Source organism: Macrosteles quadrilineatus, unplaced genomic scaffold (assembly GCF_028750875.1).
Source record: "Macrosteles quadrilineatus isolate MER2022 unplaced genomic scaffold, UCM_ALF_1.0 Scaffold_6__1_contigs__length_79288215, whole genome shotgun sequence".
Classification (NCBI taxonomy): domain Eukaryota; kingdom Metazoa; phylum Arthropoda; class Insecta; order Hemiptera; family Cicadellidae; genus Macrosteles; species Macrosteles quadrilineatus.
Window position 1 is genome coordinate 66,792,707 of NW_026542599.1, and position 26,061 is coordinate 66,818,767.

Sequence of the window (26,061 nt, forward strand, 5' to 3'; positions counted from 1 at the left end):
TTGGACTTCTGAAACTGCAGTTGAAGATGGAGAGTAAACTCTTAATGTTCCATAATATTCTAGTATGGTTCTGTACGACAGGCTGGGCGTTGGGGTCGCTAGAGTTGCTGGGAGCGCCAGGTGGTCTTGCGCGCAGTCTAGGCCTTGGCCTGCGAGACTTTATCAGTCTTCCGCTGCAAGGTATGCTGCTTGGGCCTCGAGCCTTCTTCACAGGCATTGCTCACGGGTCCGCTTCACTCATGCACCATTTTGCTGCCGGTAAGACCTTGTTAAGTTTAATTTCCAAAGTAATCTTTCCTATTCCTATAATTGCTATCGTTCCAATAATACTCGTGTTTTATCGTCAGTTTACTCTATTATTACAGTTTGTCTAAACGTGTGTTGTGTTGATCGTAGTTGATAAAGGAATTCATGTAATGTTTACATTTAAATGAAACAAAGCTATGTTTCTGATGAAGCTTTTTGCTGATGGAGATTTTGGAGTGAGATTGAGTTCAGCTGACTCATCTGACTAAATTACAGTTAAAGGGAGGATGCACAAAAATGCTTACAAATAGTTCTGGCTTTTTGCCCTGCTATGGACTTCTAGTTGTGGGAGTATTCTAATTGTGTTGTGTGACCTTTTTTGTTTATCTATAATTCTCTGGACTTTTATACTCTCAGATAAACTAGCTGAACTGCTTTCCTAAAAAAAATATATATATATATCTATATATATAAAAGGCAAAGCCCTCACTGACTCACTCACTCACTCACTCATCACTAATTCTCTTACTTCCCATTTACCTATGAGGATGAAATTTGGTACACTGATTCTTTAGGCATTAAATAGGAAAACTAAGTTGTTTTTATCCTAATCGGACCGTCGGGCTCCGCCCCAGTGGCTCTGGAGTTTCCCATGTTAACCTTATGAGTACTCATATTTAAATGGAATTAATGAATCTTAACAGCTGTTTCAATTAAACAAGTTGGTTCTGTTCTATGATGTTCAATAGCATTAAAGTTACAAGAATTACCAACAGGGTGCAGCACTATTTTTTAAATTCATGACAACAGCTAATTTGCAACCAAAAGGTGAGTGAGCGTAGCGAATGAACTTCAACCAGGAGGCAAGTTAGCGTAGCAAACGAGCTAACCTGAAGGCAAGTGAGCGCAGCGAACGAGCTCCAACCCAAAGGTGAGTGAGCGTAGCAAACGAACTCCAACCAGGACGTGATTGAGCCATGCGAACGAGCTCACTTATGAAGTTAAACGGGGCAAAGCCCGCGGGTACAGCTAGTATATATATATATAGAAAAACTCCTATTATACAATTTTTTCATTTTAAATGGTAGTTGCCTTGTTTCTTGTACTGCACTCCTCCAGTGAGTGAGTTGCACAACATTACTTTGAGTAGCCATTATTCTATATAAATCCTGGTTAATTTTACAACTTTTAGTTTTAACTTTTTAAGTCTTGTTGATGTTACAGGCACTATAACCTCTGTGACCAGGCTGGCAGCCAGCTGGGCTCGGACACTCGATCGCTTGACACTCGACACTCGAGACTTGGAGCGCTCGGAGCAGCTGCGCAGACTGCGACCACAGAGTCTATCCCAGGGTGTCGTTCAAGGACTGACGGAATTCGGCATCAGTCTAATCGGTAACTGTACAATCTTCTATTCCTTCATCTTCACCTTCAACTATTCACACTGGTTTGTTTTATTACCTATGGTTTTTGGTAAACGACCAGCAAATTATGTTGGTGTTCATTGTTCAATGACGTTGTATTGTGTTCTGTGATCCAGAGACAAAACCACTCAAAATATGAAGCAAATTATGTCTTCTTCAGTATCCAAAAGGCAATGCTGATTCTGGTGTCTTGGTATTAGCCAAGTTTCGCTTTATCTTTGATGAGTGTGATTAGTATAATCAACCTAAAAAAGTAACAAAAATTAAGACGTATTGTGTTGTAGGAGCCATCAGCAGTATTGCCCACCACCCGCTGCAGTACGTCATGTCCGAGAGGCCAGACCACGGCCTGGTCAGCAGTGTGGGGCTCGGCCTGGTGGGGGTCATCACTCGGCCTCTCAGCGGAGTGGCCGAACTAGTCGCCCTCACAGGGGAAGGCCTGTTGAGTGGTGTTGGCTGGACCGACGTACCCAGGGTAAATATGTAGTGAACTCCTCTTGAGTTAGAAAAGATGAATTGATTCAATAGGCACCATTCATTACCATGGATTAAATGAGTACAGTCAAATGAACTGTGAAAACTTATGATTGAGTGCATACCTAGACTTACATTTATTAGAAGGCATTAAAAAACATCTTTAATAATTTTGTATAGAAACTAGTTTGTCTTCTGGATCAGGATTATGAAACTAAAAAGGGTAAAAATGCCACTTGTTCTGTCCTATGATCCGTTTTTTTGTCCACTGACAACTGTTTAAAAATGAACCTCTCAATAATAACAAACGTATAGGGTCAAAATTGAGTTTCCTGATGGAGAAACCGGATCTTTTGACAGTACAACAAGTATTTTAGATTAGTTTTGTTTCCCAAAAGAGTTTTATTCACTTTTAATTCCAAGTAAGAGAATGTTTTCCCATACTTCAAGCAGCAACCTTAGCATTGCAAGCAGTGTTTTCATTTGCAGGATTTTTATCACAAAAACAAGAATTTTAGGTGTTGCGCGGGATTTTCTTTGAATAGTTTCTATCTTACTATAGTATCACAGCCAGGTAAAAAAAACATACAGGCTATATTTTGTAATAGGTCCAAAATACCACTCAGGATATTAATTAAGGACAGATCTTTTTACAATATCCATGCGGGATAAAACATGATTTCCATCGTATTAAAGTGGGATATAACAGGATTTTCTAGACTCGGTAAGCAAGATTTTTGATTTGGCTTTGTGGAAACACTGATTGCAAGCAAGGCATTCTGTCTGGTGCAGCGTTTCCTAACTGATGTGAGAGAAAAAATTTTGCTCTTAAACTGACCGAAGTGAACTTATTATTAGTTAACTAATTTCTATGTATTTGAACACCTCTGTCGGCAATTTTCAATGCACATTGTACCTTGGTTGGATTGGTGACGTTGTATTGTGAACCCCTTGTACTGCAGCTCACAATCCTTGGGCATACATAATATGATTAAGTGTATCACTGTAAAATGAAGGTTATTGGTTAGTTCCCCTGCACTGAAATCCATTTCCTCTTGGGATCATTCCCTCACTGAGCTTACTGTTGGATCACAGGTGAGACACGAACCTCTCACCCAGCACAGTCAGTGCGGGTCGGACTCTCGCCTCAAGTACCAGTGGAAGCTGCTGCCTCCCTCGGAGGATCTGCTGTTCACCTCCGAGGCGACCAGCGACTGTTACGAGGCAGTCACGCTACTAGTCACCACGCAGTCACTCTACGTGGTCAACTCTGAGCTGGACATATCTACACGAGCCGTGCGGCTGGGTGACGTCCAGGTGATGTACAGTGATGACCCGACATTGGTCGCACTGCGAGTACAGCCTGCCAAGGAACAGGTGAGCCGATAGGCTGTAGAATTTCCATTTTCCACCCCTATATGGAGAAAGTATTCTTTTATTTTTCTTACAAATGTTTTGTGTGGAAATATCCACTATGGGTATGTAAAACATTAATCCAGTTTTGGTAAAATTGGGATTTTGGTACTAATCTATGTTAACTCCAGGAGTTTTTTTTTTATTTTTGGCTGTACTCTTAGCCGTGATATTCCATGAAAATCTCCAAAATAATGTAATCAAGATTTTCACAAAAATGCCTTTAACAATTTTAATCGAAACCATAGACAAAAAGAATTAAATATAGACTGTCAGCTGTGTTGCGGTTACCATAGGTTCTGGTGCACACCGCTGGGAGCGCCATGTAGTTATGGCGTACTTGCTACGTAACTACACGGGGCACCCACTGGTGTTCGCCAGAACCTATGGTAACCATGGTAACCGCAGCACGGCTAACAGTCTATATTTAATTCTTTTTGTCTATGTCGAAACTTAGTATGTCATACAGTCCTTTTAACTCTGAACAAAATGGCATAACCCCCGAATGCTGTAAAATTTATGACTCAAATGTAATTATTTTTTCCCCATATAACCTATAGTTAATCGCTCCTCTTACAAGAGGGTTTTGCCGGTATATTTTCTTTTATCTATACTGGTTTGAAATCTTCATCATAAAATAGTGTAAATAAAGTAATGTGTTGTGCGCTCCTGATTATTTGATCTGCGATACAGTATATCGTTATCCCAAACAAAAGTCAATACTTTAAGTTTAAATTATTGATTTGAATACGTTCCATACTAAACTGAAAGTATGACTAAATGTCTATAATACAAAATCTATGTTCCAGGCACAGCTGTTATCACAGATCCGTATTCTCGAGTACGTACGAGAGAGCCAAAGGATGTTGATCGGGGAACTTTCGCACATTTCCCCCTCCACTTCCCCCGTACCAGAGCAAGATGAACCGCACTTCCAGTTCTTTGTCAATCCCCAAGTTCGTAGTCACTTCCTCGCTGTTCTGCATTTTGCGAAGAGCCATGCCACAAACCGTGGATTCTCAGTAATCAGTTGATAAAAGACTTATTCCCTCTACAGCTGTGATCCATCGCAATAATGTTGCACAAAATATTGTTATTGTAATTTGTGTATAATATGTGAATAGAGGAGATTTTTACAATTTTGTCAGCATACCTTATGCTTTTCAAAGAATTCATTATTGAATAAACAATAGTTCCTTACGATAGTAATTGACATACTATCCAAAAATGTATTCCATTTATTTAATATTGTAATTATGTTAATTTATTGAAGAAAATATTATACTATGTTTAACAGAACCAATGTGTGTTTAATCAACTGGTGTTGTTAATCATCACATCCCAGGAGGAATATGTCGCATATGGAGTTTAGTGATATTTATTTTACGCCACACTACATTATTTTGACGAACTTCCCACTTAAGGATTTAGTCCAGAAAACAGCTGTTTGCCGCCAGCTTATTCAAATGGGGTTTCATTGCGTACTACTGTACTGTAATGAGTTTTACCGGACACCAATCAGCTGATTATACTGTATTTAGGTGGCAATGAATGGTTATGAACAAAAACATAACCTCTCTTAGACCTAAGAGAGGTTATGACTGGTGATTTTTAGTCCTTTAGTTGGTGGAAATATATAAGGATTTGTACAGATTTAGTAGTATAACTATTGTACGTAACCTGTCCAAAATGGGTGTACCGGACTCGTATGGTAATCCCGTACTCGACTTCGTCTTGTACGGGAACGACCACACTCGTCCGGTAAACACTTATTTTCAGGACTAGTAACGTAATATACTATTACAACATACTACACAGAAACAGGTACTTGTATTGATATGATGGAAAGTTGCCCTTTGCCATGCCTACACACGGAAAAGTAACGTGATGTACTTTTGCCCTGCACTTAGTCAGCTGATAAAATAAACAGCTAATTACAAAGGCATATTTTATTTTCTGAAATTATGAGTTTAAAATGTGCTAATTTTTCTGTGTAGTATGATGTAAAGTATCGTACATTACTCGCCCGGTAAGCTTTACCGTACTCGCAGGAAAATCACACACTCGGCTGTGCTCGCATGATAAAACACCACTTACCGGGCTAGTAACGTAATACACTATTACCTGGCTCGATCAAGGCATCAGTTCAATTTTATATAATTTTTTCAATGATCTATTACCTTTGTTAGGGTACAATGTTAAATAATAAGAAATTCAAAGTAAAAAAACAATTAATTTTTATTTTCAATATTTAACAAATTAATATGTTTACAAATATTATAAAATTGTATAAATAATTACAATGTTTAAAGCACAACCAATTAGAATTATAAATTATTAAATAAGTTAATCCACACACTCATCATGACTCTGCTCAATTAATTGATTAAATCCCCATAAAATGGTAAAATATTTTACAACTCGCTAGATTTTCACTGTGCAAAGTGCTAACAAAATTCCAACACATTGCGCGTCGTAAAAATCCCCAAAAATTTTTGCTAACACGAATACATTCAAGTAATATTCAAAGTAAGAAATCATATATACAACGTTTTTGGAGCCTCTTACATCTGCAGTTTTACCAACTGTAAGTAAAATGCAAGCCAAATTTGTTACTAATTGCTGTTGTTAAAGTAAAAAAGCGTCATTTAAAAAAATAGTTGTTTAGCCTCCGGATTACTGTATTATACTTGAAATGGTTTACAATACCTGCATATAGTAATCCTTTGTTGCTGATTTTGGCAACTAGTTTCGGTTCATTATTGAACCATCTTCAGGCCTCAAGGTGTCAAATAATCACTTCATTCTAAGGTCGTTAATAACAGAGTTCAATAAATAAGACATATACAAAACACGATACACGTAGGCCTGAAGATGGTTCAATAATGAACCGAAACTAGTTGCCAAAATCAGCAACAAAGGATTACTATATGCAGGTATTGTAAAACATTTTAAGTAAAAAAAACATTTTCTATAAAAATTACAAATAACACAATTTTACTTTCATTCTACAAACTTTAAAAATCTATTTATAGATTTAAATATATTTTAAAGACATATCAACTACGAGATCAACAGTCTTCATCGTTAACTGTCAAATTCATATTTCACCTTAAATCTTAAATGCATTTAAATTTTAAAAGTGTATACATTTCAATATTTAAAATTAAAATCCAGTAAAACAGATAACAATGATACAAAAAACCGTTAAAATTGTTGTAACTAAATACAAAAATTATAGCTGTGTTACTTACGTTTAACTATAGACTTACAAATATAAATACGTCCCTCCCAATATTTACAAATATACTTGTATAGATACATACTTACAATTACATCCAACCTCCTACTACTGACTGAATCTTAATGAAATGGTCCTTGCTAATGAAACAGCTGATCTTAGTCACTAACAAAGCTATAAAAGGCAACTCAATTCATTCTACACTCATCCCTCACTCATATTTGGGTTAAAATACTCACCTAAGTGGCGTCCCCATCTCTATTGGTACACAAAGAATCATAACTCGCTCATTTAACACTGTTACTTGGCTTAAAATATGCACAAGTTGCCTATATTTTCAGGTAGAGTTCTCACATGTTCCTTTTTTTTGTTCAGATATGTTTGACAGTTTTCAATCAATCGAAAACCAGCCCAACTAAATATTTGTTCAAATCCCCTATTACTTCTAGCACTTTTCAATGTTACGTTGAGCAGCCACAGCAATAAAACCGTGAAAACGACATCGAACAAGGTAAAAAAAATATGAAACTAATTCTACGGAAGAATATCTTTAGGCTCAATCACTCGGTGCTGTCCAGTCTTTTTCTCTGTGCTCTGTGTGCATCTAGCTCAGTGGCATTCTGGGACGTCCTGTAAATTGTAAAAGATGTTTGTTAAATAAATATCTTCACTATCAAACCATTATCATCTACAACTTTTGAAAACAACAGTCAAGCAGAATATGTAACGTGGTGTTTAAATAATCAGATGAGAATTCAGTTCAGAGTGACTCTTGATTTTACAAATAAATTAAAGGGCAAGCTGTTAATCAAAGAGGTACCGAGGATCTACAAATATGAGCTCTATGTAAACTAGTTAACCTAAACTAGTTAATAAAAAAAGGAAGTAAGTCAACGCCATCAATGCTCCACACACAGCATCCATTCAAAGTTAGACAGAAAACTAAACAAAAACTAGGCTATTCTGCATGATTTGTACTCTTCCTATATCCTCTTTTGATATACAGGGTGGCAATTAAGTCTGGAACCTTTTTTCAAATTTTTAAACCACAATGGAAAAAAATACCAAAGTTCACACGTTCTTACTGGTGATAACGCACACAACTGCCCAATTACCAACCGGATAACCCCTTTGGTCCACAAGGAGTGAGACAAAATTCTTAAATAGCAGCATATTTAGAGTTTAAATTAAAGGTCTCCGTTAGTAAACTACTGTCACAAATTCGAACTCAAACGGACTTTCAAGTAATGAAAAATGGCACTCGTTCAAATATTTCTTTAATCTGCCATTTTAAATCTTTGAACGGCTGACATTTTTTACCCAACTGATATTTTGAGCTCAAATTTGCGGCATTGTATTCTACTAATAAAGACCTTTAATGTGATGTGCATATTGACCTATGCTTACGTTAATGATTTTCATCTGACTTCTGGTGGGCGCCTCACGATAATAAGCATTGCAAATTCAAGGAATATTTGAACAGCTGTAATTTTTTACTCCATTGTCCGTTTGGGTTTGTGGCATTGTATTTTACTAACGGAGACCTTTAATTTGATACCAAACTTGACCTATGCTGCTATTTAAGAATTTTGTCTGACTCCTTGTCGACCGTCCCCCAAAAGGGTTATTCGGTCGGCAATTAGGCAGATGTGTGCGTTACTGTCACCAGTAAGTACGTGGGAACTTTGGTATTTTTTTCCACTGTGGTTTAAAAATTAAAATGGGTTTCCAGACTTAATTGTCACCATATCCTGTTGTATAATAGCAGGAAGTGATGGAATCAGTGATTGAACAAGCTTAATCTTGCAACTTGTAATAACAAACCAGTATGTCCAGTGTTCAATCCTCCAATGGCATGCTGGGTGTAGTCAGGAAATATTAAATCACTGTCCAAAAACACATAAAAGTGTTTTCCAGTAATTCAAATCTATTCACAATCTAACATGATATCCAAAATTTCTAGGACTATAATATTTAGTTTAATTTAAAAAATAATTAACAGGGACAGCTTTAGTCAGTTCACTAATCTAAATTACTGCCTGATTCGTTTTGTCCATTTTAAATACAATAGGTAGTATTATAAAAGTGATTTTTAAACCATGCATTTAAATATTTAAGTCATGATTATGAGATAAAATTAGGTTACCATTTAGCTAGAGATGTATAACATGACATGCTGTTCATACAGCATTACTACACGCTAGTTAACAAGATAAAGTACACATTCTAGAATATCATCACTCATGGGAATTTAACGATAGTGTTTAAAGAGATCATAAACTTACCAAGGTTCTCGATCAAGTGTAAAGAGAATAGATATATTTAACCATCACTGATACTAAACTGAAGCAGCTTAATTTTGTTGAAACTGGAATTAAAATCGAACTAAAATGCAATTTACAATTATTTTTAGCACAGACAAGTTTAAACTACTATGTGTGAACAATTGCTTACCTTGTCAAAATATTTACAAATTTCCTTCCACAGATTTTTAAGAATAGCTGGCTGTCCGTCTCGATTCTGGAAATACAAATTCAAAGTTATAAATTTATTTTATGTAGTTTATAGAAACTATAAAACATATCAAAATATCATGATGATTGTAAAATTCACCCTTTCTACTAGAACTTTTTTACATAAACTATAGGTAGCGTTTTTTTGTCCTAGGACGCTAGGCACGAACCCAGAATTGTTTTTCACATTACTTCAGGCTAGACCTAGGGGTTGCGGCATTATCACATGGATAAAATCCAATGGTGATTTGGCGGGATTTGAACCCGGGACCTCTGGAACCAAAGTCCCGCGCTCTAACCACTAGACCAGCTCGCTCCCCCACATGAACTATAGTCTATGTATTTTATTATCTTCAGCATATCATTTTTCTTCCAGACAGCAACAACTAATATAAATAAGTTTTGCCTACCATTTCATTACTTATCCTTCAAATATAGGCCTAAATTAGGCTACATGGCAATAAAAAAGCAGAACAATTTATTTTTGAACTACACAAGATTACTTGTAGTTCATAAATGGAAATTTTCAGTTAACTAATTACATCTTTTATTTAGCTCATTTTTAAAGATGTATTCAAGAAATAGTCAAGTAAATTGTCAATTGTGTAATGAGCGTCTTCAATGATTGTTAAGTTGTAAAGTTTGTACAGTAAAGTACACATTTGCCTTGAGCTAACATCAACACTTGTTCACATATGTTGACAAATAACCATCACTCTAATCTAACACATGTCGAATGAATTGTTATGTCAATTTCCAGTTGTTGCTTTGCCTAGTGTTGCAATTCAATTGCGGTTTGATTCACAAGCTTAATAAAACAATTCAGTAATACACTTAAAGTTTTAAAAGAAAGCTGTGTGGCTGCTTAAAGAATTGTTTTGGAATTAGACAGAGTTCAGCTAGCATACTTGAGTAAATTCTTAGGGCTTACAGATAGATAAATAGTCATTTTTTAACAATCATTTTAATTGTTAATCACATGAAAGTAAGATTTAACATATTAAATATAGGCCTAATTAAACTCGAAAACTTTTTAGTTGCAAGCTAACCAAAACTGTTGACTTTTGTTGGAACTATACTTTCTATTCCCGTGTTTGGTTCTTGCCAGCTTTTGAATCAAAGTTAATGTGGAATCAACTCACCAAAAGAGTGCACTGATGAATGATAAAAATTACTAATTTTTGCTATAATTTGTTTACAATAAAACTGAAACAACTACCTATTGTGAAACATATGTCGAACCAATTATCAACAAAAACTAGGGAGGAAAATTAGTGACTCATTCAACTATATAATGTTAAAAAAATAATGACTACAGCTTGTCAATGTAGATGGGATGTCTAATTCAGTGAACTAAAGTCAATGCTGATACTTACATGGTTCAGCAGTATAGTAGGTACAAATGATATAGGAGGACTCAGCGCGTGCGTCGAGTCTCCGTGGATCTTGAGCAGATTGCTGCCCTCTGTGGTCTTGGCGCACGTCGAGATCCCGGCCCAATCAACTCCTAGCTTCTTAGCACACTAAACATGCCACAACATGTCAATAGATTGTATCCAGGTATTGAACCCAGTAATCAAATCAATCAAAGCTAGGCAAATTCATAAATAAGTAAAATTACAGACTAAAACTTGGAATTTTAACTATTTACAATGTGGATTTAGAAGTGTATTAACGTCCAACCCACCATGGGATTTAGATCTTCCTATCAAGAAAACAATGAATAACAAATATTGTAGCACCTATATCTGTGTCAACTAACGTAGTAAATTTTTAACTTAGACCTGTTAGATACTTTGAATTTTAAAAAAACAATTTACAATATTTTATTTTATTTCATTTTCAAGGGATGTCTGATTGATTTAACAAGAGAAAAAATAATTTTATGAATTGCTAAAATTTTCATAGCCTATATTTTAATCCAACATTTCCAAGACCGATTATCCTTACACCATTGCTATTCTCAGTCACTGACTGCTAGGGGTCATACTATTTTAAACAATATTTATAGACATTTAAAATTTTATAAATTAGTAGTTTTATTCATTTAACGACTGCCTTGAACAAGCATCTTTGAAAAATAATGGGGTATTGCGATACTGGTTTTGCCTTGTAAACAAGTTTTGAACCGCATTGAAATGTGAATCTGTGCACGGGTTCTCTCGTTCTAACTCAAATTAACATGATCACCGTGTTTACAATGTAGGAGTTTCTTCTAAGTAATGATAGTAACTTAATAAGGCCTTCTCAGTTATATGAGAGATGAGTGATACTCACCGCAGGCCCACCAGAGTCAACGTCGCTATGATCCTCCATAAGACAAGAGACCATCCGCAGTTGTAGCATTTCATCAGGCACTCTGCTGATGATACAGGAATGCAGCTTGTTGCCATAACACTCGGCCGGTCCGTGCTGACACTCAAACTCATATCCATCGCCCGTAGAATGTGTCTGTGGGGTAAACTTATTTAACTACAGTGGTCTATTTCATCATGAATGTAAATTGTGAGGTTTGGTCTGAATGAAAACTTAAGGATGCAGAGTTAAAATAGAGATAAAAGAAAAGAGGTAAAAATCCATTGGATATTGGCAGGATTTGGACCTAGGACCTTGGGCTCCGAGGCCCCATGCTCTAATACTAGACCAGATTGCTACCGAAGAGGGCAGAGTAAGTTCAATTATGTTAAAAATGGAAAATGGATAAACTGGAATAGGGTAGGCTATGATAAATTTAAAATGTTACGTAAACTCAACTCCGAATTGACTGCGTTGCTGCTCAACCAGGACATGTTCCAGGAAAAATAAGTCAAATTAAATGCAGATGGACACGGTCCTAATTCCCATCCTAAGTAGGCCTACTAAGTCAATGTTTTTCTTATCAAACAACACATCAATTTTTTAAAACTGCAGGTTATTTTTCTCTGAAGGAAGCGCAAAAGGATATAAACAAACCAATATTTAGAATCATTTGATCACAGAGGGTGCATGACTAGGTAACTTACCTCTGCTTTTCCATATGGTATTAGTTCTAGCTCGAGCAAATTATGAGCTTTCTCAAAGGAGGGCAGTAAGTGGTTGAGAATAAAGCTCTTAGAGTCTGGACATAAACATTCGTAGAATACTGTTACAGTCACCTTTCTTCCATCGCCTAACTGTATTGGTTTTTCCTGAAATCAAAAATTAACTTAAATTGACATATTATCTCTATTAATGTAATAATTCTGCCACATCCTACGTAGGGTGAGTGCACCAGTGAATGACCACCCCCCAATGAATGACCGTTTCGTATAAAAAACCTCATATCAGGCTTTCTGTATTTCCTAGTCCGTCACAAACGTGTTTAAAAGTAACTTTGGGGCCTTATAAAAATTCACCTTGTGACTGATTCAAAAAGAAAGTGTCAATCGTTCTTTTGTAACATAAACAAAATTAGATGTTTCAAGCAGTTAGTTTTTAAGCTTCCCACTATGGCGTCTCGCACAAACATGGTTGGTTGTAATTTGTCACGGTTCCCTAATTATTGATTGGAACTGTAATATATTACATTTAATTCATAGTTAACATGTTAAGGTACAATTCTGTACTCATTTAAAGATCAAAATCCAAACCAATTGTATATTTAAACAGCCGGTCAATTACTGGTTCACAAATTCAGGGTATAACCAGTGAATGACCGTTTCGTTTATTAACTGGATTTAGGTCAATTTTCTTTATTGATATTGTTGAAAATGCTTTCTAATAGAGCAAGTAAATTCCCATGAAACAAAAAAATGTATTAGAAATTATGTGGATGCACTATAACCAAAGTTTGAATGCGAGTTAAATCTTATGGTCATTTCTAGATAAAAAGTGATGTTTCACTAGAACCTATATTTTAACGACCCTGATATCGTTATTTTTCACTACAGGGTGTTCAGTTTCCATGCGAAAACCTAGAACGAGGGTTATTTGGTGAAAGGAGGAGGTTCAATACATTTTTTAAATTGTTATATAATATGCGGTCATTCACTGGTGCGATGACTTATGTGCCAAAAAATGTATTTTTTGACACTTTTTTTAACATAATATACATTAAGTTGTATCATTGGGAAGTACAGGGAAATATGGGCAATACATTTAAACGATTTCGTACAATGTAGCTTAGTAGTATATTTGCCCATGTTGTTTTTAAGTAGGAAGTCACCCTTAAACGGTCATTCACTGGTGCACTCACCCTATTTGTTTTTTTGTTTTTTTTAGTTCTAGTGTGCAAGTAGCCTAAATATGTTTTTTTTTTTTTTTATGTTTGATCGTAAACTCATAATCCATCCAAAATCTTGATCAATGATAAAGAAGACCACCGTACTCAATTTGATGTTAACTTTTACAAAACGTTGATAAAAATTTAAACATATCATAACTCTAAATAAATAAATGTTTGCCGTCAAAATAAATAAACTCAACCCAATCATATGCTTACCTACTTAACATTTTTAAAAGACTATAAGGTATTGAAGAGCATCAAAATCAATAAGTTAATATCAATAATTAATCTTATAAAATATTGTAGGTTCTCTGCGGAACTGTCCCCTATCTGAATAGGTAACTTAAAAAATTAAATTGCCGTGATTGGAAGTTGAGAAACATTGGATTAATTTCAGTTAGATAAAACCTAGAAAAATATGAATTCATTAGTGCAGGCAGGGCCGCTTTGGTTGCACTTTGGTTTACGTCCCACATTTACTATTATACATTAACTACCAACCAGCTGATTATAAAATGAAACTGTTCTAAACTAAGCCTAACCTTAACCAAATGTATGTGAGTAAATGTAGGACGTAAACCAAAGTGCAGATGGTGCTTTAGTAGGCCTAAATGGGCCAGGTTGGCCCGGGGGCGCACGAGGGTTTAATTTTATTGGGAGCGCAAGTAAGGGAAGCATCCCTCCACAAGGTAGGTGAAGAGCAAGAGGGGCTCGATTACCATGGGGCGTCACTTGCAAACCAAGGCCCTGGGTGAAGAACCTCACATCGGTCTCAAGAGCTAGGCCAGAATAAATCGTAAAATTTCAAAACTTACCTAACAGGATGATAATTTTGTTACAACCCATTGGAATAAGTAAATGATCACTTACCTTATGGGAATATGGTTGCAAGAACTTGCTCTCCATATATTGGTAAGTTAGCCAAAGGCTCAAAAAGAATAAAACTGCAACTAAAATTCTGGTCTTGAGAATTTTCAGAACCATATTTACCAGATTCTTAAATGAGGTCTTAAGTTACTATCAGTTTTCAATTAGTATGTATGTGTAAATAGGCCTAGCCTAATTTTACTTAATGAAATAACAGTTAATTATGAATACAGGAGTGTTTATACTACTATTGAGATTTGTTCAAATGATGTAGGACATTGTATCCTATAGAAAACCTAGTCAACTATACACTTGAGTCCGTGATAACATTTTAACTTATCAACACGCTAATGTTACTTTGACACAAACACCAAACTCAAACTCTTGACTGACACAGTCGACACACTGACACTGACAGTGACAGTCAGTGACAGTAGTCGTCTGTTGGTGAAGTAACGTCTGTTTTGTAATCTGTTCGCTCAGTGACTGCGCTTCTGCTAATAGTTTCACCAAAGCCGGCGAGGCTCACGGGAGACTTTAGGACCAACAAGATCATTATTTTGTTATGTAGGCTCTGATTATAGTGGGTCGCCGGAAGACTGCCCCCCGGACAACTAGGCTACCCCCCAAGCAGGTTCCTACGTCATATTGACGTCAGAGACCGGGGGGGGGGGGCAGTTTTCCAGTCACGGACACTCAAGTTTGGGTAGTTGTCAAAAACAATTCTAAACTAACCTAACCTAACCAACCAAACTTGCTGTAACATTTTGAAATTATGTTTTATATTCCCCACATGCATTTTCTATTATCCAACGAAATGACTCGAATTAAAATTACAATTACATAGCATGATTTGTCTAGGGGGGTAGTATTCCAGTTGCGGACGCGGCTTCCATAATGGTTAGTTGGCAGATTTTGTGACGTCACGTTTCACCTAGTGGGTGGTTTTCCGGGGGGATAGTATTCCACATCCCCATTATAGTGTGTGTCTCCGTGTCCCTTTCCAACTACGTTGTCAATCGCATGATTTTTGACATTGCTCGTTATAAAATAAATAGTTATCAATTTTGTGTTTTGGTTTATATAGTTTCTGCATTTTTATTTTGCACTTTGCACATCTTTTTTGGAACAGTCCATACTTCTGGGATTAGCTTTTTTATTAATAGTCAAAGCTTTTATCCACCAGTTAAAAAGTAATTAATACTCAAACTAAACTTGAAAACAATTAGTCAAATAATGGCACCAAAAAAATTTTCTTGGTCTAAATGGATCGTATGCAAGAAAATAAGTTCACGGGCCGCCGTGAGACAAAAGTGCCAACACCTCAGTATCGGCTTACTTGGAATTTAGTAATAGGCTGTCCACGCCCAATAACTCTTTCTGTATAACCAACTCTAAACATAGCATTTGGCGATTATGGCTTTAAAATAATTCAGAGTTCATTTTCCTACTACTGGATATTGAAGATTTAAATAAAAAAATAAACAGTTACCGTGTTCAATATCCTTTGGTATTGTTGGATGACGACAGTCACATCATCAGGTCAATTCACGTAGAACGTTTCGTTATAAATACATAAAGTTTTACCGAACACAAAACAAAAACACAATATATTTACAGACAGAAACCATTGCGATACGTGCACCCTTACGTCGAGCCGGCCGCAATTCCTTATTTTATTATTAAAATAATTAATTTTAGTAACAGAATATTAGGATTATTGGATATTTATTGTTTTATTTCTGTTCCAGTGTAGAGAAAAATTTTTAATAATCTCACCTGAAACTATTTTAAATGTTGCCTTTTATTACATATCCTTATGGATTATGGATGGTTGATTTGATGGTTGTTTTTTTTTTATAAATTATTCTATAGATTCTGTAGACATTATTCAATAGAAAAATAAAGTGATATAATCATCTGTGTGTAACAAATTAGAAAATGTTCCAACATATGTCCTCACTAACCAAAATAGACAATTGTTGTCTTTTATTTTTTAACACAATTGTAGGAAACTTCAAAATTAATATGGTGTATAATTTTCTCTTCAATGTCACGTAGTAAACCTCAAATGATATATTCACAAAACTAAACAATGTCTTCGACCCTTGCAGCTTCGGCATACTTCCTTTCCTGCTGTAGACCAATACACAACTCATTTTGTTTCTACATAGAAAAGCCTAAATTCATAAATTTTAACCTCTATCCTCCTGAGGTTTTTTTAAAACAGTCTCGGCCAGGATGTAGTCACGACCATGAAAAGCTGTTGGATCATGATCTTAAGGACTTCAACTCATGTACGGATGGAAGGTCTTGGTCGCTAGACGAACAACAAACAAGGCTACACTTTCAGGATCTTGTTAGCGGACGGGTAAGTAAATGAGATTTAAATGTAGTCCAAATTAGAAACATCGAAAAGAACAATGGCCGGCAGTTTAAAAATGAAAAAAAATATTTCAAATGTGTTGGTAGTAAAAACAGCAAATTAAATAATAAATTGTAACTACCTCTTGTATCTCAAACAAAATTGTAACTTATTTGTTGTATTTTAGATTACAATATGAGTATGCACTTATAAACTAAGTGAATAAATAATAAAATTTAAATTCCTATCTAGAAAAAGTTTGGAACATGAGTCGACTTACATTGACTGAAACCGTTTATAGTGTATAGCTTAATTTGAAAAACATTGCAATCTTTGTGTTTCTACTAGTCATTTTATTCAAATTGTAAATATTATTGTTTTATAGATTTTTCTTGCTAAAAGCAATCAACTCTTTGTTTTCAGATCCCTCATTGTGGGAATGGAGACGCAGGTTCTAACAAAGATCAGAAAAAGATCAAAGATAAAAAGCCACAAGTGAGTTTCTCAAGATATATTAAAATAATCAGAATTTATTGTTATTGTATACAACATTTTTATATAGAGAATAACAGGAATTCGTTTTACAAAGTGAATCCTGCAAGTTTTATTTGTATTTATCTGATAGAATGAAAATTCAGAACAATATTTTCATTTCAAAAGTTCTCTATGCAATGGATAAATGATCCTGGCTAATGAAACAGCTGATCTTAGTCAGTAACAAAGCTACACAGGTCATCACACACCATTCTACACTTATCCTTCACTCATTTTTGGGTTAAAATAGCACCTAGGACCTAGGTGGTGTCCCCATCTCAATGATTGATTATTTAATTTAAATCCATATACAATTTTTCTTCTTCTTATTTTTCACACCAGTGACATTTTAGACAAGAGACAATGTTTAGGCTACAGTGTGTACTGAAATACCTAACACTTTTGGGGTAAAAGGTCCAAACCCAGCATTAAGGTCAGCATAATACCACTAAATGCAAAGCAAAGAGCACTAAATTACTATCAAATACTTGAATTTCTACTAGGTTAACTTGTTTTTTTTTTTACTAAAAATATTTATTTAATTAATTCATATTGATTGATCAATAAACCGACACCTGTAGGTATTAGTCATTTAAAAAAATGTGAGTAGGACATCTACAACAGCAATTCAGTTGTTGGATTTTTTTAAAGGAGCCCAAAAATCCAGTGGTGGAAAAAAATCCAGTGGTGGAAAAAAATACACCGGAGGAAGAAAATGTATCAGTGGAAAAAATTGTATCGGTGGAAAAGAGTGTATCAGTGGAAAATAGTGTATCAGTGGAAAATAAAGTTCCATCAGAAAGAAAAGTACCATCGGAAAGAAAAGTACCATCGGGAAGAAAAGTACCATCGGAAAGAATTGTACCAGAGGGAGAAGAGAAGAAGGTCAATAAATTGGATTCAGGTAAACTAATGTGTCTCAGATCATAATTGTTTGATTGGGTCATATTATTCTAAATTTGAAGGGTTGGTCTTAACTCTAATCAATCAAATCAAATCTCTTTATTGTCTTTCAGCTCTACAAAAGCAATTGGCATTGTCAAATGGTATCTTATCATTAATTAAAGCATATTTGAACATAGTCATAGAATAAATAACAGGAACCTTGATCTTAAATTATTTATAAACTTATATCTAAATCTTGTAGCTATAATGTTTGAACCAATTTTAACATAGGGGCCTAGTCAAAAGTGAAGTGATCATGATGCTTTAGTATAGCCCTGAAAATGTTTGTAGAGAATATAAGTAGACACTAAAAGCACTTAATTCATAAACAATTGTGTAAAAAATAAAGGGCATTAATCATAGCTTTTACATTAATTAAAAACGAGTATTAATTTTTATTACACCTACCTAACTTAACAAACCATTCTTTGTTAGAAGTTCATTGTTGGTGATGGTGAGTTAATGTTATTTAAAGGTTTATTGCGGACATTTTCCATCACAATGGTGGAAAATGTCTGTGATAAACCTTAAAATAACATTAACAAACCAGCTAGACTATTGTCCTGATCAAATGACCTTAGAAGAAAATAAACATATTCCAGCATGTTTGTGGTTTACAACTTTCTGTGCATATATTTGACCTATTAACACGTTCACTGCTAATGACGCACTTGTGCGTCATAAGTATATTAGCAGATATATAATACATGATGTATATAATTACATAATATATTTTAATCCACAATTTATAGTATAAAATTTATTTAATTAAAGATATATTGTCACTCAATTAACATGATCATGTTAATGTTTATGTTTTTTAGCCATTTATAAAAGTATTACATATCATTAGCAGTGAGTGTGTTAACACATGTCTATAATTTATACATAATCTGCCTCCAGGATTGATTTAATGATTTAAAATGAGGTTACTAACCTGTCGTCAATCAGTCCTATATTGTCGTTGATGACTATATTTTCGGGGTTAAACCCCCATTTTCAAATCTTCTCTTCAGTCGTCATATGTCGAAAGTCATCAACGACAATATAGGACTGATTGACGACAGGTTAGTAACCTCATTTTAAATGTCTATAATGTTTAGGTGATGATCTTGATGCTCTTCCATTCTGTCCATCGGATGAAGTAATTATTTCAGAATGTTCTTTCGAAGAAAGTACAACAAAAGTAGGACCATCAAAAGAATATGCACCATCAGATATAAGCAAAGAGTCTGAAAAATCTCTTGGATCTTCAGTCAAATCAGAGTCGGGAAAAATAGGAGCCATACCAGACTTCGAACCTTCGGTGATATCTATAAAATCCGAACCAACATCCCAATCGTCGAACAAGTCGACAGTTTCAGAAACCATCCTCGATCCAGTCGATGTTGTGGGTCTTACTGACGAGCTTATAGAAAAGCTTGATCGTAATTTGCGCAACTTGGAATCGACTTTTGACAAGTTTGTGAAAAAAAATCGTGACTTCATCCAGAACTTGGTGGAGTGTCTGGACTTTGAGAGGCAAAAACAGAAGGCGCTGGAGAACGACTATAACAAGCTGAAACAAGAAAACGAAGAGCTGAAAACGCAAAATGATTATCTGAAAATGGTGAACAACAAACAGTTGGATCTTTTCAAGAACGAACTGAACAAAGAGATCAACGAAAGTAAAGTGATTTATAAGAGGAAAATACATCTGATGGAACGACAGCTGCAGAACGATCAGGTAGGTTTTTCTTGTTTCCCTTTTCTGCTTCATTCGCATTGTTTATAGAGTGTACTCATACCCTTGTCATAAACTGAGGTCAATTCATATTGAACATATAATCATGTATAATGCAATTAATAAGACTGTTAAGATAGATAAAACAATTAATCAATGCAGTCTCTTCATTTTTCAACGATGTACAAAAAAATTTACCATGATTCCAGAGCGATTTGCAAATGTACAAACAAACCGAGAAGAAGTATATAGAAGTGGTCGAACAAAATGAAGAACAAATAGAAAAGCTGAATAACAAAATCCACGATTTGAAAAACAAAGAGGTGCAGCTAGTGAGAAACTACTTGGAACTTTTGAAGTTTTTAGAGAACGTCAAAGATATCTTGAGCAATGCTGATACAAAGGGTAAGAAACTGAACAGTAAAAAATATATATAATTGTTGCAGACTAAATTATGTAGCACAAGATTCCCCTCATTTCTAAATTTTTTTTAGAATGCCATTGTACAACAGTGTTAGATATAGTTATTAAAGAATTAAATTAAATGTTTTAATCTAAGATATAAGTTATAACTAACAACAATTATTCTTGTTGTGTTAAGTAGAAACAATCAGGTAATTCACAACCTAACGTATAGCAAACATAAACTAAACGTAATTCACCTTTACAATAAAGTTAAGCCATGAGTTAGTTTTCAGGCATCGTCTTATTACAATTTATCTTTAGTTTACTATTATATCAAACAGAGCTTACTTGGGTTGGATTGGTCATACTAAGATTGCTATCACAGTATCTTTCTTTTTCCCACAGTTGTACATAATTTATCAACTTTCAAGCTTAATCTAGTTCAGCCAAATGTTTGATAAGCAATTTAGAAAACGCAAACTTTCACAAAGTGATTATTTGAACATTTTTGTTAATAGATTTAAGTAGTTATGGTTATTTAATGATAATTAATTTTTGTTGCTGTTTATTCAACAGACATTCCTCAACTCAAATCTCTAAACACAATGACGGAGATAGAAGGTGAAAACGATCCAAATGTTAAAAGAGTTTTGAGAAACGCGTTGAACAATGGAATTTTAGTAAGTTCTTTATATTATTCATCAAACACTATGATTAATCCAAGCAAAACTCGGAGTTTAATTTCTTAAAATGCCAGGTCTGCTATGCCAAGTCAAAGTATTTACTGTCACATTTTCAATTCTATGTGTTCAACTGGAATCCACAAATGATTATTTTCAATATCTAGTAATGTCCACAACAAATCCTGGAGAAAGTGCAATTCTAAAAGAAAATTTAAGCGTGTAGTTTTCAATACAGGCAGTACTCGTATTGTTGGATAATAGTAACATTGCATGTGCATGTCAGGGTGGGAAGGAGTGGGGAATTTATTGATTATGTTTATTATTCATTGTAAGACAAATATTTCAGTTTCAAACGTAGATTTCCTGTGAAATTTGAAGTAAAGACATTTAAATATCATATTTTCAGGCATTAAATGTCAGAGATCTGTCTATCTTGCACGATGCAATTGAAGAGATCAATCGTGAGCTGTGTCATCAGACGGAGAAGTGCACGTAAGTTTTACATACTTATATTTATGTTCTAAATGAAGGAAAATGCAATCGTGAAATGGTCAAACTATGGCAGATTTGAGAGTAAATTTGTTTTGTGCAGAGACAGTTTAAATTGTTGGTATACAAACCAAAAGGGAAATAATATTGGAAATGTGTCATACACATTAAGCTACAGTCATAGTATTAGAATTATTCAAGGATTTGGTTAAATTGAAACAAATACTAAAAGATAGTCTAACAATTTTAACCAAACAATATAAAGATAGGAAACAAACATTTAGTTTTCTAGCTGTTCAAACCAAAAAGAATTACAGTGGAGTCCCGATAATCCAAAAGTCCACTTAATCCGAAACCAAAAAATAAATTTTTGTTATTAACATTTTTCATTTTTGTCCCGTGTTCCAATCCCGCCAAATCACAAATGGATTTTATTAAGTGATGATGATGCAGCCACTATGTTAGCCTTAAGTAATGTGAAAAACAATCCCGGGCTCGTGCCTAGCGTCCTAAGACAAACAAAATTTTTTTATTTACAAAAAAAAGTTTAATCCGAAATATTTGGAAATCCGAAATGGGTCCCAACTATTTCGGACTAACAGGACTCTACTGTATTTATATTTTTCTATGAGTTGGCGATCTTAATTGTGATAAATACCTTGAATAAAATAATGCTTAATAACACTTTTAGTTACGTTTACCAGACTAAAAGATTGTGTTGCTATTAATATTGTTGTACAAGTATGTAGTTGAGCTTTTAGTTGTTTTTTATTTTGAAAACCATTTTTATTTGACAGGTTGTTGGCCTTGGTATATTAAATCAAATATGCTTTATTCATAAAGTACAGTTTTGCATATTGAATGGCGTCAACTAAATCTATCTTAAATTAATAATTTACAAATTTGCATATCTTAGACCCTTATCTATGTATATTTAATACACTAGGCATATTTCTGTCATAATTGTTTTGGAGTGGTGGAGCTACCGATCATCATGTCCAAGGTGTCGTTAGTTAACATTACCAGTAACTGAAATGCCAAGAACCAGTAAATGAAAATGATCAAAACTAAATCAATTATCAACTGACGCTAAGTATATCATAAAGACAGTTTCTTTTATTGGGTGAGTCGGTGGTTCAGTCAGTAGCACACTGACTTCAGGCCCAAGGCAGCAAAGACATGGGTTCGGATTCTGATACCTACCACTACTTTTTATCAACAAAGATCACCCTTGTATTGTACCGGCTCACGGCTCATCCCTTGCTTTGCTGGATACGTTCCACATAAAAGCCTCTGTAGCTCATGTGGACGAGCACATAGAAGATAAAAGGGGCTGCCAACTTTTAAACAAAAAATTAATCATGTTGGTTGAAAATAAAATTTTACTACTATAAAAATACTGAATGATAAATATTCCGAAAAAATATAAACATGAAACGTTTACCAAATAATATCACATGGTAGGCAAGTTTGGTATACGCAGCCAAAGGTACTTTGCAAATTCATAGTTCATATCACTTTTAAACACATTTTAATAGATAAATCCAATACATATAATTATTGTTTCTCTAGTATAAATTTAACAGTACATCTCAATAGTTGTTTGAATGTTTGTATTCAGAAAGAGCCATACTGCAGACTCGAGTAACCCTGAGATTTCCAATATAAATATTCATCGTCTTGCCATAGAACTTTCACACGATGACTTCCAAAAGCGACACGAGGTAAAGTAGCCACTATTAAGTACTTGATGAAAAGGACTCGGTAATGCATTACAATTATATCACTTGAAACAAGTTAAACTAGTCCTGTTTTATAAGCGATTTTCAACCCAAAATAAATAAAACTAAATCTCGGGATCTAGGTTTTTCTCTGGGTTGTATATTGATAAGCTTAACATAAATTGTACAAAACTCAAAAGTGAAAAAAATCAGTCTAACCAATTCCAGGATTTAAGGGTACCAACATGGATTTAGACTTCTACGTGTTCATAATCATCTTGACATTGCAAGACGAGAAAAAAAAAGCTGGCCAGAGCTAGTTCAGAACTCATCTTATATTTCAATTTTAGACTACCATTAAGTTTCTTTGAATAATTTGTATGCTGTTTTTTTATTTTTTTACAATCACCTAATATTCATTAGTCTTGAATTGAAATTGTTTACAGATAATTTAACCAAGGAAACAATGTTCTCAAGAACACTGGTTTAAAACAACGCTGTGTTTTTGCAGAATTGTTGTCAAACGTAAACGATTAGCTATATCTCTAGACTTTTGTGATCTGTTTGTTACTCAAAGAAATATTTTTTAAATCTGAAACACATGCAGGTGATGTTGAGTTCATGTTTGTTGCGAACATTTTCCTCAATTGTATTTTACACATCAGTAATCTCAAATAACCTTGAGAAATATCTTTCTAGTATTTAAAACTTGTTCACTACCAAAGTGTCGGTAGACTACACATACAGAGGAGTGTAACAGCTGGTAGGCTACATGTTAACACAACAATCCATTATACCAATGCTCAACTACTCATTTCTAGCCACAACTTTGTGTAATTGTTTTACAAACTTATTAATGATATCATTCAAGTTTGATGAACTTGTTTCCTATTGAATAGAGGTGCGAAAACAGTGTATGAAAATATAATAATAATTCATGGCTCAATTCTTTTAATGTTTTCCACAGGGTTACACATCCAGTGATCCGTCCATTGACAGATTCCCGAGCCGACAAAAAGACGATCGGAAAGTTCGCTTCGATTGAAGGCAATCATTGTGTGGGAAAACTAGATGTTTTAACTTATTTGTACGTCTTGGTGAAAAGTGTGTCTGTCGTATTCTACAAATACATTCACAAAAGGAATTCATAAAGCATTTTAGTTTTTTATTAGATAGATGTTTCTCTCTTAGTTATTGATAATTTTTCTTTTTGTCTCATATATGATCTGTTCAAACTGAAGAATACTACAATCATTAGTGTTGCTTTGGGTGCCAAAATTATGTTGGAGGCAATGATTGTTCAATCAATGACAAATGGAAAAAATAACTATAGTGTATAGCAAAATTCACAACTGAATTTAAATTACAATTTATAATTTGGATATTTATGCCAGATGCTTATTGAATTTAACATTAGTCATGAGAATTTAAGTACTCCAATGAAGTAATGAGAGCCTTCAATGAAGTTACGAAAATGCTACTTTAGCACATCTATATATATAATACGCTAAGCCAATTTTTGTAAACAGAACTCCTCCCTCATTTTTGGACCGATTTTGATGATTAAAGTGTCAAAAAAATTGCCCTGATCTGTAGTTTTGCAAAGTCTTTTTTGTTTTTTGAAGTCTTTATTAGTTTGGGCAGGATCTTCCATCAAAGTTGGATTTTCTCCCATAAGATTAACATGGGGGAATCTAAATATTTAATTGGAAACTTTGTCTCCACTAATTTGAGAGAACGGCTGAGCGTAGAAACATGGTAGAGGTGTCCAAAGAAAGGTCTTGGTCTGTAGATGATTTATCAAAAGAAAAACGAAGTAAATTCCCTTAGGGCTCTGCCCCAGAAGCCTTTAAAGATACCTCCACAGATTTGTTTACATTTTGACCATGTGGATAATACTTTTTAATGAAACAGCTGTTCATTTTTAAATATTGTAATTTAAACAACACACATTTATTGGGAGTTACTGAATTGTCCAAAAGAAGTACTGTATTTGTAATGTTATTTTCTGATTTTAAAATTGATTTTTTTCTGTATCATGTCATGTTTTGCACTACAACGTTCCATTACGATATCAGTGGAATATCCTTTTATCACAGTAACTCTTACAATTATTTCTTATTGCACTATCTTGTATCTATTTTACGGGTCGGTGTCTGCCTTGTTCACCGCTTTTGCCTATATTTTATCATATTATTCTAGACAGATCATCAGAGCAGGTTTATGAGATTATTGGGATTATCTGGGATGTAACTAGATTACATCATCCTTCACAAGATACGTTGATTAAAAATGCATATAAACGTCAATATTTACGTAACGAACAGCCAATTTACAGTATTTTTTTGCTTTTTGGAAATGTCACATTGCTATGTTATTTATATTATTTGCTGCCAATGAAGCCGCACGACCATATACGACGAGGCTCCAGTTCAAAAATAAAAGCCAACTTCACTTCAAGTATATCTACACCTGACATCCCCTGTCCTGTTCTACACCTAACATTCCGTAGCGAGATTATATTGACAACTTTATGTAATTGATAAGGCAAGAGACAACTAACTGACATCCCCCCTGTCAATGAATTATAGCTTTGACAGTAACCCCACAACCAATTTCTCAAAACTATGCAAGAGGGTTATTCATTGGAACAGAGGTACGATCTACTGTATATGTTAAAAATATGTATAATTTCACTAAATTTATAGCAGTTAGATGAATTAGCGTAAGCCTTGCAAGAAACCGTCGATTTCGACGGGTTTCACCTAGTTAAAT

The 26,061-nt window shown here is 34.5% G+C and overlaps 3 protein-coding genes across 3 annotated transcripts in view; 2 read left to right on the forward strand and 1 right to left on the reverse strand.

The window, feature by feature from the left end:
* LOC128997593 (uncharacterized) overlaps positions 1–4,847 on the forward strand; it is an 86,167-nt gene extending 81,320 nt beyond the window's left edge. Inside the window, exons 85-89 of the mRNA XM_054423232.1 lie at positions 82–258; positions 1,471–1,641; positions 1,955–2,145; positions 3,240–3,521; positions 4,367–4,847. Coding sequence (XP_054279207.1) covers positions 82–258; positions 1,471–1,641; positions 1,955–2,145; positions 3,240–3,521; positions 4,367–4,591 — 1,046 coding nt within the window. The 3' untranslated portion in view covers positions 4,592–4,847. The remainder of the gene's footprint in view (positions 1–81; positions 259–1,470; positions 1,642–1,954; positions 2,146–3,239; positions 3,522–4,366) is intronic.
* A 1,602-nt stretch (positions 4,848–6,449) lies between these two features.
* LOC128996631 (GILT-like protein 1) lies at positions 6,450–14,793 on the reverse strand. The gene is made up of 6 exons (XM_054422038.1): positions 14,425–14,793; positions 12,314–12,478; positions 11,589–11,762; positions 10,688–10,834; positions 9,253–9,318; positions 6,450–7,428 (listed from the first exon to the last, which is right to left on the reverse strand). The coding sequence occupies exons 1-6, from the start codon at positions 14,536–14,538 to the stop codon at positions 7,408–7,410; spliced, it is 687 nt and encodes a 228-aa protein (XP_054278013.1). The 5' UTR covers positions 14,539–14,793; the 3' UTR covers positions 6,450–7,407.
* A 1,578-nt stretch (positions 14,794–16,371) lies between these two features.
* Positions 16,372–24,438, forward strand: LOC128996841 (uncharacterized). The gene is made up of 9 exons (XM_054422343.1): positions 16,372–16,792; positions 17,210–17,281; positions 17,972–18,224; positions 19,369–19,991; positions 20,198–20,393; positions 20,970–21,073; positions 21,483–21,568; positions 23,187–23,289; positions 24,254–24,438. The coding sequence occupies exons 1-9, from the start codon at positions 16,517–16,519 to the stop codon at positions 24,329–24,331; spliced, it is 1,791 nt and encodes a 596-aa protein (XP_054278318.1). The 5' UTR covers positions 16,372–16,516; the 3' UTR covers positions 24,332–24,438.
* Positions 24,439–26,061: the final 1,623 nt, after the last annotated feature.

What these genes read in the sequence shown, in the direction of transcription:
- LOC128996631 (XM_054422038.1), bottom strand. Translation starts at nt 14,538, where the DNA reads ATGGTTCTGAAAATTCTCAAGACCAGAATTTTAGTTGCAGTTTTATTC. An exon ending in CTACTATACTGCTGAACCAT is followed by an intron (nt 9,319 to 10,687) that starts GTAAGTATCAGC and finishes TTGTATTTCCAG; the next exon opens with AATCGAGACGGACAGCCAGC. An exon ending in TTTGTAAATATTTTGACAAG is followed by an intron (nt 7,429 to 9,252) that starts GTAAGCAATTGT and finishes TACAATTTACAG; the next exon opens with GACGTCCCAGAATGCCACTG.
- LOC128996841 (XM_054422343.1), top strand. Translation starts at nt 16,517, where the DNA reads ATGTCTTCGACCCTTGCAGCTTCGGCATACTTCCTTTCCTGCTGTAGA. An exon ending in AGGATCTTGTTAGCGGACGG is followed by an intron (nt 16,793 to 17,209) that starts GTAAGTAAATGA and finishes CTTTGTTTTCAG; the next exon opens with ATCCCTCATTGTGGGAATGG. An exon ending in CATCAGACGGAGAAGTGCAC is followed by an intron (nt 21,569 to 23,186) that starts GTAAGTTTTACA and finishes GTTTGTATTCAG; the next exon opens with AAAGAGCCATACTGCAGACT.